This window comes from Capricornis sumatraensis, chromosome 17 (assembly GCF_032405125.1).
Source record: "Capricornis sumatraensis isolate serow.1 chromosome 17, serow.2, whole genome shotgun sequence".
NCBI classification, from domain to species: domain Eukaryota; kingdom Metazoa; phylum Chordata; class Mammalia; order Artiodactyla; family Bovidae; genus Capricornis; species Capricornis sumatraensis.
The window spans coordinates 39,553,634-39,571,697 of record NC_091085.1 but is presented as its reverse complement, the minus strand read 5'-3'; the positions used below and the strand labels follow the sequence as shown (position 1 = coordinate 39,571,697).

Here is an 18,064-nt window from a genome sequence, read left to right as displayed (position 1 = left end):
CTGGTAAGAAATGCACTGAAATCCCAGAAACATATGCTGCTGACTGCTAGATGAGTTTTGGTGGTGAGAGGTTAATGTAATTGCTTTTGTTTGAGAAGTATAATTGGTCACAGTTACATACATGTATCTTACATGTAAAATATGTTCTGTTTTAAAACTCATTAAAGTAATTTTTACTTTGTTTTTAAAAGATAATGTTTCAAAAATCTAAAATATATATGCTTCCTTCTTTCCTCTTATTCCAGAATACTTGGAATGGAAAAAAGTACAAATTTATCTGAAATAAATGCAGATATCTAAATAAACACAAAGCTTAATTTAAATTTCAGGTATAAAGTTTGAAATGACAAAGTATTTGTTAGCCTAAAATTTTAAAAAGGGGTATTCCAATTAATTCCCAAATTAAATGTTGCTTCCTCAAATATTATCAATTTTTCTTTTACTAAGCTGTTTTCTATTTAAAAATATAGTAAAATACTGTTTGCATGCCAAGTTGCTTCAGTCATGTCCAACTTTTTGCAACACTATGGACTGTAGCCCTCTAGGCTTCTCTATCCACGGGATTCTCCAGGCAAGAATATTGGAGTGGGTTGGATGCCCTCCTCCAGGGGATCTTCCTGACCCAGGGATCAAACTTGTCTCAGGTCTCCTGCATTGATAGGCGGGTTCGTTACCACTAGTTCCACCTGGGAAGCCCAAATAACATTTAGTATATAACATTTTACTGCTCAGCTTCTGTGAGATACATATTTTCTATTCTTTCTTGTCGTTCTGAAGAAAACCTATACTTAAATACAAAGATTCACTTTCTGATGATCCCCGGAACTTCAGTAAAGTTGGGTCCTGCAACAGACCTGTATTCTCAAGAATTTCTGGTTCATGTTTATGTGTAGCAGTGGCTCTAGTGATTTTTTTCTACTCAGTTACATCTAGCCCTTGCTGGTCTTTCATAATATAAAATCATAGGTCATTTTTCCGTAGTTTTATTTTCCCCATTTTCTTCAAGATTTCAGTTTCAAAAGTACAGAAATACCACCGAGATGAGACAGTACACTATTATTATAGCTACCATAGACTCTTGTGAAAAAGTTTGGTTATACATCATAAATAAATAAATACCTCAAAGCATTGTTTGCAGAGTATGACCGGACCTTGCATACCTATGCAGTCCAAACATTACATTCCTGACATTTAGGACTTTTAGATGTAAACTGTTCTTTGCTAGGGCTCTCTCATAACGAAAATATGAGTCACTTGCAAACCATAATAGATTTTGGCTCTGCAACATGATGAAGTGTTCTGGACGTAGTGACACATTTTGCCGAGACTCATGGCAGCAGAATTCCCAGTGGTCACCCAAAATAGGGAAAGAAATGAAGAACAAAATTAAAGGAAATATGCAAACCCTGGCATCATCCTTTCATGGCAATACAGCTCTATTCTTGTTGTTAAGAGGTGGAAGTGCTTGGAGATTAAACTCATAAATGATAGTGCAAGTAGGTGTTGAATTTTCTTGTTCTTAAAGACTGAACTTAACCACATACTTGAAATCTTAAAAAGAAGTGAGATATATGCCCTTCCAAATGAAGTTATGTGATTAGTTCTACCAAAAAGCTAATGTAGAATGCTAAGCTTTCTGCTGAGATGTAATTAAACCTTTTGCTATATTAGTTGCTCAGTCGTCCCCAACTCTATATGCAATCCCATAGACTGTAGCCTGCCAGGCTCCTCTGTCCATGGAACTCTAGGCAAGATTACTGGAGTGGGTTGCTGTTCTCTTCTCCAGGGGATCTTCCTGACCCAGAGATTGAACCCTGGTCTCCTGCATTGCAGGCAGATACTTTACCATATGAATCAGCAAGGAAGCCCTTCTATCTCATCTCAGTGTATATACAAGATTTAACATAAATTTACTAAATAAAGCCTTGTCATTGGAAGCCAATATAACATGCAAAATATGTCAGTCCCACTGACTTGACTGAATCACATAGTATTTGGCTTTATTTGAAGTGAGCAAATGGGAAGTTATTGCCAAACATTTAAAATTTAAGTTTGATTATTTGCTTGAGGCATGGCTTTCATATTTCTAGCCTGATGTCTTTTTTTTTTTTAACAAATATTGCTTTTGATTTCCAAGTTTAAAGTCAAGTCATAGAAACTTTCTTTGCATACACAACCCAGACGTCCCCCAGAACAGAGCCTTTCACTGCAATGCAGGCAGACTCATGTTCACACACAGCCTCCTCTCAGACAGGAAAGGTGGAGTTTTCCTTTTCAGAGCCAAAGGAAGTGACAGCTCAGGGGTGATGGTTGTACTGATCTTGGTGTGGATTTCAAATTGGTTAATTTGCTTTCAATTTCAACTCCTCACTTGAACCTCCATACAGAAAAATTAAATGCTAGATTTCAGCATTTTGTTTCACTCTGATGAAATAAAAATTGTTTTGAGTGTAAGATTAGACTTTGTCCTCACTCAATTGCAGTAGCACCAACACAGTATAAAGTAAGGCATCATTTAGCAAAGTGTTATTGGAGTGACATTGTAATAACCTATTAAGGGTAATGCACATTTGAATGACTGCAATTATTTTCGTAGGTTTACTCATGACTTTGTGATGTTTAGTGTAGTTGTTTCTGAAACAGTGATGGGCATTTCATAGGATTCTATATTCTAGTCTTCCAGGTGGGAGACTTCCTGAATTGTTATTGTATATGTTTTTACAACAGATGGTTTTTCTGAAGTTGTTTTAAATCATCTGAGTATAAAGTTATTGAATTATCATCAAATATGATTTTATGTCATAAATTGTAGATGATAACATGATGGGGACACGAGAACTAGGAAATCAATGGGATTGGATTGATACTAAATATTATTGTAATATAGGTCAATGTTGATAATACATTTTTTATATACGAGTGTTTGTCTGTGTGTATTAGTTGCTTAGTCCTGTCCAACTCTGTGACCCCATGGACCATACCCCACCAGGGCCCCCTGTCCATGGAATTCTCCAGGCAAGAATACTGGAGTGGGCAGCCATTCCTTTCTCCAGAGGATCTTCCCAACCCAGAGATCGAACCCAAGTCTCCTGCTTTACTGTCTGAGACACAAAGGAAGCCCACGCCAGTAACAAACTAAATTTTTAAAAAGTTGCTGAACCTGTGACTCTAATAAAATGTCAACTAACCTGGGTTGCTTTGAAAACAAATATTTCTGGAGAAAATGTTATATGCGAGAGATGGATAAGTTGTGAGAATGCAAAAATAAAGAAGACAATTTCTGACCTCAAAATTCTGAAAGTCACAAATTTGAACAGTATAAATGATCTGTTAGCCTGAGAAGTTTTCCAAATGACCAATTTCTGTAATTTGTAAATGTATTAAAGAAATCGGAGCAAAAATACTTCTGGTAAAATAAATAATTATTGGCAGACTTGTTAATTAAAAGATTGTTTAAATATAACTTGGTGGCATTATCATAGTGCTTTTGGAGGTAATACATGTGAAGTCTAAGCATTATTTTTGGTGCAATGCTTTGCCACAATTCATATGGTAATAGTCATATTTGAGAAATTTGGAGTGTCAGTTTCATGAAAATAAAAAGGCAATAATGTAAATAATTATATTTGACACTAACAAAAAGCAACTGATCAAGTACTATTTGCTGTGATATGTCTTCTTTTACTGTTTTATAGTATATGTATTTTATGTCTGTCTCACAAACCATTTAAACCTTTGTCATTTTTGAAAATGATTCTCATTGCATCTTTTGAGAAAAATGACTTTTTATTTTTTAATTTAAAATTATTTATTTTAATTGGAGGCTAATTACTTTACAATATTGTATTGGTGTTGCCATACATTAACATAAATCCACCATGGGTGTACACGTCTTCCCCATCCTGAACCCCTCTCCCTCCTCCCTCCCTGTGCCATCCCTCTGGGTCTTCCCAGTGCACAAGCCCCATGCATCCTATATCCTGCATCAAACCTGGACTGGTGATTCATTTCTTATATGATATTATACATGTTTCAATGCCATTCTCCCAAATCATCCCACCCTCGCCCTCTCCCACAGAGTCCAAAAGACTGTTCTATACATCTGTGTCTCTTTTGCTGTCTCGCATACAGGGTTATTGTTACCATCTTTCTAAATTCCATATATATGCATTAATACACCGTATTGGTGTTTTTCTTTTTGGCTTACTTCACTCTGTATAATAGGCTCCAGTTTCATCCACCTCATTAGAACTGATTCAAATGTATTCTTTTTAATGGCTGAGTAATACTCCATTGTGTATATGTACCACAGCTGCTGATGGACATCTAGGCTGCTTCCATGTCCTGGCTATTATAAACGGTGCTGCAATGAACATTGGGGTACACGTGTCTCTTTCAATTCTGGTTTTCTCGGTGTGTATGCCCAGCAATCGGATTGCTGGGTCATAAGGCAGTTCTATTTCCAGTTTTTTAAGGAATCTCCACACTGTTCTCCATAGTGACTGTACTAGTTTGCATTCCCACCAATAGTGTAAGAGGGTTCCCTTTTCTCAACACCCTTTCCAGCATTTATTGCTTGTAGACTTTTGGATCACAGCCATTCTGACTGTCATGAAATGGTACCCCATTGTGTTTTGATTTGCATTTCTCTGATAATGAGTGATGTTGAAGCATCTTTTCATTTGTTTGTTAGCCATCTGTATGTCTTCTTTGGAGAAATGTCTATTTAGTTCTTTGGAAATTAAAGCAAAAATAAACAAATGTTCATGGATTGGAAGAATCAATATAGTGAAAATGAGTATACTATCCAAAGCAATCTATAGATTCAATACAATCCCTATCAAGCTACCAGCCGTATTTTTCACAGAGCAGAAACAAATAATTCCACAATTTGTATAGAAATACAAAAATAAAAAATTTGTTTATTTTTGCTTTTATTTCCAATATTTTGGGAGGTGGGTCATAGAAGATCCTGCTGTGATTTATGCCGGAGAGTGTTTTGCCTGTGTTCTCCTCTAGGAGTTTTATAGTTTCTGGTCTTACATTTTTTGATTGGGTTGTTTATTTTTCTTGAATTGAGCTGCAGGAGTTGCTTGTATATTTTTGAGATTAGTTGTCTGTCAGTTGCTTCAGTTGCTATTATTTTCTCCCATCCTGAAGACTGTCTTTTCACTTTGCTTATAGTTTTCTTTGTTGTGCAGAAGCTTTTAATTTTAATTAGGTCCCATTTGTTTATTCTTGCTTTTATTTCCAATATTCTGGGAGGTGGGTCATACAAGATCCTGCTGTGATTTATGTTGGAGAGTGTTTTTCCTATGTTCCCCTCTAAGAGTTTTATAGTTTCTGATCTTACATTTAGATCTTTAATCCATTTTGAGTTTATTTTTGTGTATGATGTTAGAAAGTGTTCTAGTTTCATTCTTTTATAAGTGGTTGACCAGTTTTCCCAGCACCACTTTGTTAAAGAGATTGTCTTTTCTCCATTGTATATGCTTGCCTCCTTTGTCAAAAATAAGGTGTCCATAGGTGCGTGGATTTATCTCTGGGCTTTCTATTTTGTTCCATTGATCTATATTTCTGTCTTTGTGCCAATGCCATACTGTCTTGATGACTGTGGCTTTGTAGTAGAGCCTGAAGTCAGGCAGGTTGATTCCTCCAGTTCCATTCTTCTTTCTCAAGATTGCTTTGGCTATTCGAGGTGTTTTGTATTTCCATACAATTTGTGAAATTATTTGTTCCTGCTCTGTGAAAAATACTGCTGGTAGCTTGATAGGGATTGCATTGACTCTATAGATTGCTTTGGATAGTATACTCATTTTCACTATATTGATTCTTTCAATCCATGAACATGGTATATTTCTCCATCTATTAGTGTCCTCTTTGATCCAGTGTTTTATAGTTTTCTATATATAGGTCTTTAGTTTCTTTAGGTAGATATATTCCTAATTATTTTATTCTTTTTGTTGCAATGGTGAATGGAATTGTTTCCTTAATTTCTCTATTTTCTCATTATTAGTGTATAGGAATGCAAGGGATTTCGGTGTGTTGATTTTATTACTATTTTATTGGAGTATGATTGCTTTACAATTTTGTGTTGGTTTCTGCTGTATAACAAAATGAATCAGCTGTATATATCACCTCACATTGGTCAGAATGGCCATCATCAAAAAATCTACACACAGTATATGTTGGAGAGTGAGTGGAGAAAAGGGAACCCTCTTGCACTGCTGATAGGAATGCAATTTGATAAAAACCTCTATGGAGAATAGTATGAAGGTTCCTTAAAAAAGAAAAATAGAATTATACTATGATAGTTCTATTGCTGGATAGTCCAGCAATTCCACTACTGGGCATTTACGCTGAGAAAACCGTATTTCAAAAATACACAAGTATCCCAGTGTTCATCACAGCACTATTTACAATGGCCAGGACATGGAAGAAATAGCTTCTTTATAGACATTTTCAAAGCAATAACTTTTAGTGCTATCTCCAGAGAAAGTCTGAGTGCAGGATGAGAAGGGGGTGTCAGAGAATGAGATGGTTTGGATGGCATCACCAACTCAATGCACATGAGTTTGAGCAAACTCTGGGAGAGAGTGAAGCGCTGCAGTCCATAGGGTCACAAAAAGTCACACACAACTGAGTGACTGAACAACAACAATTAGATAATTTAGCTATAGTTCTTTACTTGCAGTGTATATCCACCACCTATCTGCTGATTGTTTAATAGTCTTGCAGTGGCATCACTTAGGCAAACCTTCACAGATTATTTTCCATTAATATAAATATAAAGGAACTTAAAATGAGCAAGCATATGGAAAAATAGTATTTGTAGGATAGTTAATCAAACATTAATTTTTTTAAAAAATTAATTTTCTGTACACATCAAATGCATTTTTTTTAAAACACTCACTGTCTTTGACAAAGATTAGAGGGAGTGGTCTAAGGCATATTATGCTGCTTCCTCCCCAGACCTGTCCACAGATCTCTGCAAAAATCAGTGGGCTGGAGTTAAGAGTCTGACTGTTGTCTTTTCTTAGATAAATGACCTGACAGTTCAATGCCTTGCTTTTGACTGGGAGATGAACTTGATGATATCTGGGATTCTAAGAATTTTGATATTACTTCTTGCAAATGCATAGATTTCTATTTCTATTTTCTAAGTCTACTCCAGTCTATTTTGTCTCATCACAGCAAAGATTTGAAACAACAGGCCAGTGTTACAGCTCACACAGGCAGGATTTTATTAGGCAGACAGCAGAAAGTACACACCCAAGACATGAGAGCTAGTGGACCCTGGAGTGGCCTCAACCCTGCTTGGGTTCCCTTTTTATACTTTTTGTTCCCCTCCCTGGAGCCTGATTGGTTCTGTCTTATACAAAATAGGGCTTGTGTCCACCACCTATCAGGAATGGGGCATGTTTGGGTGTGATTTTTTCCCATCCAAGGTTCCCATTCCAGTCCTTGGATTTTCTTCCTTTGTCTCTTTTCCTGGGCTTTTTCTAACTGACATTTTTGGACTCCTTTTTTCCTACTTAGACTATGTAACATAATCTTTTGTTGTATTATAAATTCTACAATCTTTTAAAAGGAAAAAAAAATGATTGCTTCTCATCCTTGTTCGTTAAGAACACTTTATGTAGGTTGCAGGAAGATTGTGAGTTAAAAATATGTTTGGGGGCATTTTTCATCCTGATAAAGAACCAATTCATTTAGCTTGGAGAGAGAGTATGAATTTAAGAATATGTTTTTAATTGTGGTTGAGATAGTGACCACAAGGCAATTGTCAGTTTACTAACTGAGGAACGAGCTCATAATGGACCTTAATATTTTAGTTGATTGCTTAGCCTTGAATATAGAGTATTACTTTCATAATATCAACTTATATTAGTGAAATACCATGTTTTATATTTAGACATATGTAATGACTTTATAATTCCTATTGCTAGTTAGGAACTTGCTCATTTATGATGTAGTTAAATTCTGATTTTTTTTAACTTAAAATATTAAAAGTAAATTCCCAAAATATAACATCATTCCTGATGCAGTGCAGAATAAAATGATAAATTTCATATAATAGGGAAACATTTTTAGGAGTAAAGCATTGTACCCATTTCACAGCAACAATTTACACAGTAAACATTTTATTTTTTAAAGATCTATTTGGCTATTCAGCATAAAAATTTGGTGACATTATTTAAAGCCATATTTTAAAATAAACTTTTACCTTTACAAAACTACTACAAGGCAGACACTTTTTAATTAATTGATTGTTAGCTCCCTTACTCTCAGTCATGTATTTTTCTTTAAACATCATTATTTACGACGGTTTCACTGACTAGGGATGAGGTGTCTTAGCCAAGAAAGTCATTATTCTGAAAGTATCTGAATGGTAATGCAGTGATGGTCACAGACAATACCTGTCATTCGGTGTCACTGATATTTTGTTATAAACGAGTCAACCACAAAACTACCAACTGCCCTTGTAATGATAGGTGAAACCATATATATCCACTAAGGGCCTACTATCTAAGCACAAAGGTCAACATCTGATAGGCAGGCATAAAATATACAAGTACCTTATCTTCATAGTGTAATGTTTCTTTCATCTTTGAGAGTCAGTTTTCACAAACTTATAGAATTGATACCTTGAAAATGTCCCCTGGACTTAAATTATGTAACCTATTGGCAGTCTTTATTTGTTTTGCTTTCATTTAAAATATAGCCACTTGTGAAGGGAAGCTTCTGAGTTCAAAATGTGATTATTTTTTGCAAAATAATATTTAATAGTACAATTATTTTGCTTATTTCATGTCCAAACAAATGTTAAAAAAATGTAAAACATTAGAGGGGCATTGCTAGTACTAAAAGCTATGCAGTAGTTCTGGGTATGTATTTTAAAAGAATGAAATGCATTTATCAACATTCTTCAGTTTAGGAATTATATTTTAGACAGTTTTTAAAATCAGATAATTTATAAATAAACCATTCATAGCCATTATCTGCATTATTTAAAGTTATCTAATTTGTAGAGAAAGGACTCTTTAAAATTATAGTGTCTTAATTAATACCTCTAGATAACTTATTATTGTATTTAATAAACTATATTTTCTTTCTAGATATCTTCTCTAAATTGTTAATGTTTGATTCTTGTGTTTTATATGACAATATTTAAAAAAAAAAAAACAAATCTTAGTCCAAAATGAGGGTAATAAAGAAATGAGACTCCTAGGTTGATGGGGGATCCAAGACAGTGAGCCAAGTACATGTTAGAATCTGGACTCATCAGGAAAAATGGTAACTTCCAAGGGCAAGATACAGGACTGCTTGAAGAATTACCCATGGTGTAGGGGACTAACTGCTTGGAATCAAGATGTCAACTGTGTATTTTCCAAACAGATGTTTCTATTTGTACATATTTCCGTGGTCAGACTTCATTTATTCCCCACAAGAGATGGTGGCCTGTCTTATTTTCTTATATATTTGCTATATAGTGACTAACATATACCTTTTATGTAATAGAGTCTAAAAGATTAAATGAATAAATATGGGAATCAGTGACCACTTCATAGGCAAACAGTGTTCATGATCTTGGAACTCTTGGTAGAAACCAAAGAACTTACACACTGATTCAGAAGTGAAGGGATTGCCAGATGAAATCTACTACACCAGTAAGTTCAGATCGCCTCCTCTTGGTTATTCATACTCTTGGCTAGTGAGGGAATCTAGAGAAGTCATGCTTAAAGTTTTTGAGGAATACTTGAGAAATTGTGAAGTGGAGCAGAGAGACTGGAAAATTAGAGAGAATATCTAGATTTTTCTTTGAAGAAGAATACAAAGTTACAGTTTTTTGATTGGCAAGCTGGTACAGATTTTGGAAAAAGCATAGCCTGACCTATTAAACTGATGACCTCTGGTGTCTTTAATCAAAATATAACATTTATATATATCAACATCCAATGATGAAATATCCTAGATCTGTGTCTATAACTGGTAGACTATAGATATATCAGAAATGTTTAGTTTTGAGTCTATTAATATTTAACTAAGTTTATTCTTGCTAATAAAGACAGAAACAATTTTTTGTACCTGAAATGATGGAGTTGGCCAAAATTTCATAGAGCATACATGGTCACAGATTCCTAGCACTAAATCTAGGGATCACCTAGCTGATTTATTTTTAATTCTGACAAAGATTTGTAGACTGACCCAAGATTATATGGCTAGTTGGTTTCATATGTAAGTGATCCAAATTGCAGACAGGAATAATATGCACATTTATAAAAATATATTTATAAAGCTGTGACATACTTTTCAAATATGATTCATTATGTTTATTGAAAACACATGCGTAAAGAGAGAGAGGGGTGTGCTTATATATAGAGAGATAGACAGGTTTGCATTGTAGTAAAGGAAACTTACTACTGACTTACTAGCTCTCTGACTGGATAATTACTTAACCTGTGTACATTGGTTAATTCATTTCTCTAATGGGAAGATAATAGTACTTGCCTCATAGGGCTCTTTTGAGGATTTTTTATGCATTTATGTGTGTGTATGTATATGAATGTGCACATACATATAACTTACAACAGAGTTTGGCACATTCGTATTAGTTATAACTATTATAATATGGAAGGGTCTTGTTCAATTCATGCACTCATCATCCATAATGAAGAATTACTATACATAGCATGTTTCTACTATAGAATCTACCATACCTAACAAACTGGATTTAGAAAAGGCAGAGGAACCAGTGATCAAGTTGCCAACATCTCTTGGATCATAAGTAAAGCAAGAGAGTTCCAGAAAAATATCTATTTCTGTTTCATTGACCATGATAAAGCCTTTGACTGTATGGATCACAACAAACTGTGGAAAATTCTTAAAGAGATAAAAGTACCAGGCTACCTTAATTGCCTTCTGAGAAACCTGTATACAGGTCAAGAAGCAATGATTAGAACAGGACATGGAACAATGGACAGATTCCAAACTGGGAAAGGAGTATGTTAAGAGTGTGTACTGTCACCTTGCTTATTTAACTTATATGCAGAGTACATCATGTAAAATGCCAGGCTGGATGAAGCATAAGCTAGAATCAAGATTGGCAGGAGAAATATCAATAACCTCAGATATGCAGATGACACCACCCTTATGGTAGAAAGGGAAGAGGAACTAAAGAGCCTCTTGTTGAGGTGCAAGAGGAGAGTGAATAAGCTGGCTTAAACCTCAACATTCAAAAAACTAAGATCATGGCATCCAGTCCCATCACTTCATGGCAAATGGATGGGGAAACAATGGTAACAGTGAGAGACTTTATTTTTGGGGGCTCCAAAATCACTGCAGATGGTGACTGCAGCCATGAAATTAAAACACACTTGCTCCTTGGAAGAAAAGCTATGACCAACCTAGACAGCATATTAAAAAGCAGAGACATAACTTTGCCAACAAAGGTTCCTATAGTTTAATGTATGTTTTTTTCAGTAGTCATGTATGGATGTGAGAGTTGGATCATTAAGAAAGCTGAGTGCTGAAGACTTGGTGCTTTTGAACTGTGGTGTTAGAGAAGACTCTTGAGAGTCCCTTGGACTGCAAGGAGATCAAACCAGTCAGTCCTAAAGGAAACCAATTCTGAATATTCATTGGAAGGGCAAAGGCTGAAACTGAAGCTCCAATAGTTTGACCACCTGATGTGAAGAGCTGACCCTGATGCTAGGAAAGATTGGACACTACTGAGTGACTGAACACAGATGCATATATGAGTGTGTGTGTATGTAAGTATATGTGAATGTGTGTGTGTGTGTAGAGAAGAACACTAAATTGAGGATAAAGAGAATCCAGAATGGCACCAATTAAACATGACATCAAAGATACAGGTACAGGTACAGGACCTGTACCACACACTAGAAGAACACTAAATTGAGGATAAAGAGAATCCAGAATGGCACCAATTAAACATGACATCAACGATATATCAGGACCTGTACCACACACTAGAAGTACATTGTTGTTCAGTCTCTCAGTTGTGTCTGACTCTTTGTGACCCCATGGACTGCAGCACACCAGGTCCTCACTGTCCTTCATCATCTCCCGGAGCCTTCTGAAACACGTGCCCATTAAGTTGGTGATGCCATGCAACCATCTCATCTTCTGTTGTTCCTTTCTCTTCCTGCCTTCAACCTTTCCCAGCATCAGGGTCTTTTCTGAGTCAGTTTTTTGCATCAGGTGGTCAAAGATTTGGAGCTTCAGCCTCAGCATCAGTCAGTTCCTCCAATGATATTCAGAATTTATTTCCTCTAGGGTTGACTGGTTTGATCTCCTTGCAGTCCAAGGGACTCTCAGGAGTCATATTCTATCACAAATACAGTCCGTCCAGGGCTCTAAGGAATGCCCAGTTCTGTTCTGATAACTTAAAAACCAAGATCTACTTTTCACTGAAAGCTTCCCTTGTGATAAGCATTTTGCTAGCATCATCAGGGTTTAGTCTTCATAAAATGCTCTAAGATACATTATTATCCCAATTTTAAGATAAGGAGAGTGAGGCTCAAAGAAATTAAGTGCTCAAATTTCCCGTTAATAAGTGCAGAGACAGAATCTAAACTCTGGTTGTTCTAATTCAAAAACTCATGTTATTTACAACTTTGCAAGGAAATTGGAAATTCTCCTTACAGGCCGCAGTTTTAATGATCTCGATCTCTTTTAAAGGCAGTGGTGTAGAGAATGGTGTTAGGCAAAAGCAAAATAGCAGATTTCTAACTACTAAGGCTGCCCTAAGCATTTCCTAGACCAATCTGAGACATTAGCTATGATTAAAACTGTCCTGTTAAGTGGTGGAACTACAATAATGACTTGGTACTGAATTCTGTATATTGTTTTCTGCGTTTCTCTTTTCATCAATTGCTCATCCATTTATTTGTCTAGCTCTCCTGTATTTCCCACTCATTTTTTGCCAGAGAATACTGACAATCCTATTTACTACCTCTCCTTCCACCCTTTCCTCTTCCTGGAAAAGAAAAAACTAGAATTATTTTGCTGTCTCCTAATATTCACTCTCATCACTCTTGATCTGATGGAGTTCTTACAGTATAACTATAAAAGATGACATTTCATCCTAGAAGAAAAATGTCCTGGTTACATCCAAGCTAAATGGGTGGATGGACTTTCCTCCATGACTTAATTTTGTGATCCAACTGGGGAAATTTTCAGTTTTATTAGCAGTTGTCCCCCTTTTTCTTATCAGATATTCAGCTTTTAGCACCTAACTCAAAAGATAAAACACATGGTTTGAAGTTATTATTTAATAGTCACAGATTGTTCTTTCTAAACAATTTTTCTTAGGGTTTTTTTTTTTTTTTTGAAAGTTACTCAGTCGTGCCGACTTTGCAACCCCATGAATTCTCCAGGCAAGAATACAAGAGCGGGTCGCCTTTCCCTTCTCCAGGGGATTTTCCCAACCCAGGGACTGAACCCAGGTCTCCCACATTGCAGGCAGATTCTTTACCAGCTGAGCCACAAGGGAAGCCCAAAAATACTGGAGTGGGTAGCCTATCCCATCTCCAGCAGATCTTCCTGACCCAGGAATCAAACCAGGGTCTCTTGCGTTGCAGGAGAATTTTCTTTACCAACTGAGGTAGCAGGGAAGCACTTTCTTAGGTAGGGAAACAAATAATTCTGGACTTCTGATGAGGATCTTTCAAGGAAAGTTAGTATTTGCAGCCTATCTGAATACCACGTATGAACAGGATGATTGCTTAGCTTTAGTCACACTAAGAAGTATTGATGGGAGTGAAGAGAGAAAGAAAAGATATGTATAATTTTCTTCCCCCAAAGATTGAGAGTTGACTTTAAAGGGAAAAATGCAGAGTGTTTCTTAAAACAAGATGTGAACTTCTTTATTTTCCCTGGACATTAGTTGCCAATATCTAAACCTTTCAGGAAGAAATTTTATACCATGTCATCTGTGTGTCAGGCAGCACTTCATGGCTGAAAGACAGTGCCAATCTGAGCAATTCTTCACTGGTGCACAAATCTTGGAATTTAGAAGACAGTTGATCTGTGGACCTATTCTGTTCTAAACTCCTAGGTGATCATTTAAGATTAGTTACTATCAAGAAGTCAAATCATCTTTCTTGGCTTTTCTTTTCCTATAAATAATTCACAGCTTTCTCTAGGGTATTTTCTGGGATGTTATATATAAAGGTTCTGATTCTTTTGGAAGGCTTATTTGAGTGGATTCTTGATATACAATTTAACTGGTATTTTGCAAACATATGCAGCATTCATATATTGTCCCTTTTCTTTCTTGTAGGTAGAAATAACACTTCAAGATATCAATGACAATCCACCAGTGTTCCCAACAGACATACTGGATCTCACAGTGGAGGAGAATATCGGAGATGGTTCTAAGATTATGCAGCTGACAGCCATGGATGCTGATGAGGTAGCTCAGACCTTGTCTCTGACTTTTTGAAACATAATTTTCCAGTGATCTATCAAATTTCTACTGTATGTTGACAACACTTGTTAACTAATAATTAAGGCTAAGCATTGAGTGCTCTTTTCCAAAGGACATTAATTCTTGAAATGTGACATAGGAATGCTAAGATAGAGACTGTCTAGAGGGAACTTTCCTTTGAACAGCAATTCACAACTCAGTTAATTGCTGGTACATCTTAGATTCATTAGCCAAATTATTTCAATTTCTCAAAGGATAAAAAATATTTACAGAAATATCTTACTTTTAATGCCCCATCACTCCCATTTGCTATCTTATAGCATATATAGCTAAGAATTTATTTTTATTTGTATTTGAAAAAAGCAAATTATTGAAAATTAAAACAAATATAAGACAACTTTGAAAGTTTTCATTTAACTTGCATATATGCATGTGTGCAGGCTAAGTCTCTTCAGTCGTGTCTAATTCTGTGTGACCCTACGGACTGTAACCTGCCAGGCTCTCCTGTCCATGGGGATTCTCTAGGCGAGAATACTGGAGTAGGTTGCCATGCCCCCCTCCAGGGGATCCTCTCTACCCAGGGATTGAATCCACATCTCTTATGTCTCCTGCATTGGCAGGTGGCTTCTTTACCACTAACGCCACCTGGAAAGCCCCACATATATACATATATGCAAACATAAAGTGTATAACTTAGTAATAGCCTTATATATTTTAAGGAAATTATCTAGGAAGCCAATGAATTTTGAATTCCATTAATAAACAGAAATTCGTTTTCTAGCAGTCAACTGATTTTGGGGGGCACAATTTAGATTTCTGTCTCCCATGTTTATGTTTAAAGTTTAAAGCAATCATCATGCTCCAAACAGCATGACAACTTATATAATTTGTAATTTATATTTTTCCCATTAAAAAAAACACATCACTTGTTTTCTCCTCCTTGCTTGGTAAAGCTTTTAGTTAATTTCTAGAAGTTTGGAAAGAGGAATAATGTTCCCATACACTAGTAGCCCACTTCCCTTTTTGCTAAGCCCCAAACATAATTTAATTTCCTTACCCTCATTTAAGCTCCAGAAGATATGAAAACTTGATTTTTGGCTTATTTAACTTAAAAAGGGTGAATAATTCAATAACAGACTAATTTTAACAGCCAGTACAGAATATAATGACTTAGTCATTTATCAGTCAGTTTAGTTCAATCACTCAGTGTGTCTGACTCTGCGACCCCATGGACTGCAGCATGCCAGGCCTCCCTGTCTACCACCAACTCCCGGAGTTTACTCAAACTCATGTCCATTGAGTCAGTGATGCCATCCAACCATCTCATCCTCTGTTGTCCCCTTCTCCTCGCGCTTTCAATCTTTCCCAGCATCCAGGTCTTTTCAAATGAGTAAGCTCTTTACATCAGGTGGCCAAAGTACTGGAGTTTCAGCTTCAGCATCAGTCCTTCCAATGAACACCCAGGACTGATCTCCTTTAGGATGGGCTGGTTGGATCTCCTAGCAGTCCAAGGGACTCTCAAGAGTCTTCTCCAACACCACAGTTCAAAAGCATCAATTCTTTGGCACTCAGCCTTCTTTTTAGTCCAACTCTCACATCCATACATGACTACTGGAAAAACCACAGCTTTGACTAAATGGACTTTTGTTGACAAAGTAATGTCTCTGCTTTTTAATATACTGTCTAGGTTGGTCATAACTTTCCTTCCAAGGAGTAAGCATATTTTAATTTCATGCTTGCAGCCATCATCTGCAGTGATTTTGGAGCACAAAAAATAAAGTCAGTCACTGTTTCCACTGTTCCCCATCTATTTGCCATGAAATGATGGTACCGGATGCCATGATCTTAATTTTCTGAAAGTTGAGTTTTAAGCCAACTTATTAACTCTCCTCTTTCACTTTCATCAAGAAGCTCTTTAGTTCTTCACTTTCTGCCATAAGGGTGTTGTCATCTGCATATCTGAGATTATTGATATTTATCCTGGCAATCTTGATTCCAGCTTGTACTTCCTCCATTAGTCATTTATACATTTTGCCAAAATGTAATTTAGGAAAAGGAAACAAAATAAAACAAGTACACTTAAGTAATTGTAGTTTTCTATTAAAAAGATTTTGTGTTTTATGTTTAGTACTTTCTAGGCAATTTTATGTAGAGGAAAGTTTATTCCAAACTTTAGCTACCATTAAAAGAGTTGTATGTAGAATATTTGTATTATTATTGTTACATATGAAATATCATCAGCTATAATTTAGTAAATGCTGCTGAGATTTTCTTAAATCTCATCATTGGTCATATATATTTGGATAGCTTAATTCATAAACATTTTTAATCTTTTATTTAGCAAAAAGCTAAAAAACAAAAGAAAAGAAGCTCATGGAATTACTATAAGCTCATGCAAATGATACATCAATTAAGCAGTTGCTACAACTATTTGATGTATAATTTGCATGAGCTTATAGTAATTACATGAGCTTCTTTGTTTTTTAGCTTTTTGCTAAATAAAAGATAATGAAAGTTTATGATATTCTCTGTGGGAACAGAACAAGTAAAACTCATTTATTTCAAGTGATTTATTCAAGGCAGGAAATAATAATCACATTAATTATAATATACATATTCTAGTGAAATGCACTACCCTCTTCAGTTCAGTTCAAATCAGTTCAGTCACTCATTCATGTCCGACTCTTTGCGACCCCATGAATTGCAGCACACCAGGCCTCACTATCCATCACCAACTCCCAGAGTTCACTCAAACTCACGTCCATTGAGTTGGTTATGCCATCCAGCCATCTCATCCTCTGTTGTCCCCTTCACTTCTTGCCCCCAATCCCTCCCAGCATCAGAGTCTTTTCAAATGAGTCAACTCTTCGCATGAGGTGGCCAAAGTACTGGAGTTTCAGCTTCAGCATCATTCCTTCCAAAGAACACCCAGGACTGATCTCCTTCAGAATGGACTGGTTGGATCTCCTGGCAGTCCAAGGCACTCTCAAGAGTCTTCTCCAACACCACAGTTCAAAAGCATCAATTCTTTGGCACTCAGCTTTCTTCCAACTCTCACATCCATACATGACTACTAGAAAAACCATAGCCTTGACTAGATGGACCTTTGTTGGCAAAGTAATGTCTCTGCTTTTGAATATGCTATCTAGGTTGGTGATAACTTTCCTTCCAAGGAGTAAGCATCTTTTAATTTCATGGCTGCAGTCACCATCTGCAGTGATTTTGGAGCCCAAGAATATAAAGTCTGACACTGTTTCTACTGTTTCCCCATCTGTTTCCCATGAAGTGATGGAACCAGATGCCATGATCTTCGGTTTCTGAATGTTGAGCTTTAAGCCAACTTTTTTACTCTCCTCTTTCACTTTCATCAAGAGGCTTTTTAGCTCCTCTTCACTTTCTGCCATAAGAGTGGTGTCATCTGCATATCTGAGGTTATTGATATTTCTCCCGGCAATCTTGATTCCAGCTTGTGCTTCTTCCAGCCCAGCATTTCTCATGATGTACTCTTCATAGAAGTTAAATAAGCAGGGTGATAATATACAGCCTTGACGTACTCCTTTTCCTATTTGGAACCAGTCTGTTGTTCCATGTCCAGTTCTAACTGTTGCT

At 36.2% G+C, this 18,064-nt stretch overlaps 1 protein-coding gene across 1 annotated transcript in view; it reads left to right on the top strand.

Annotated features, from left to right (window-relative positions):
• FAT4 (FAT atypical cadherin 4) overlaps window positions 1-18,064 on the top strand; it is a 187,468-nt gene that overhangs the window by 74,211 nt on the left and 95,193 nt on the right. Inside the window, exon 2 of the mRNA XM_068989805.1 lies at window positions 14,309-14,440. Within this exon, the coding sequence (XP_068845906.1) occupies window positions 14,309-14,440 (132 nt within the window). The remainder of the gene's footprint in view (window positions 1-14,308; window positions 14,441-18,064) is intronic.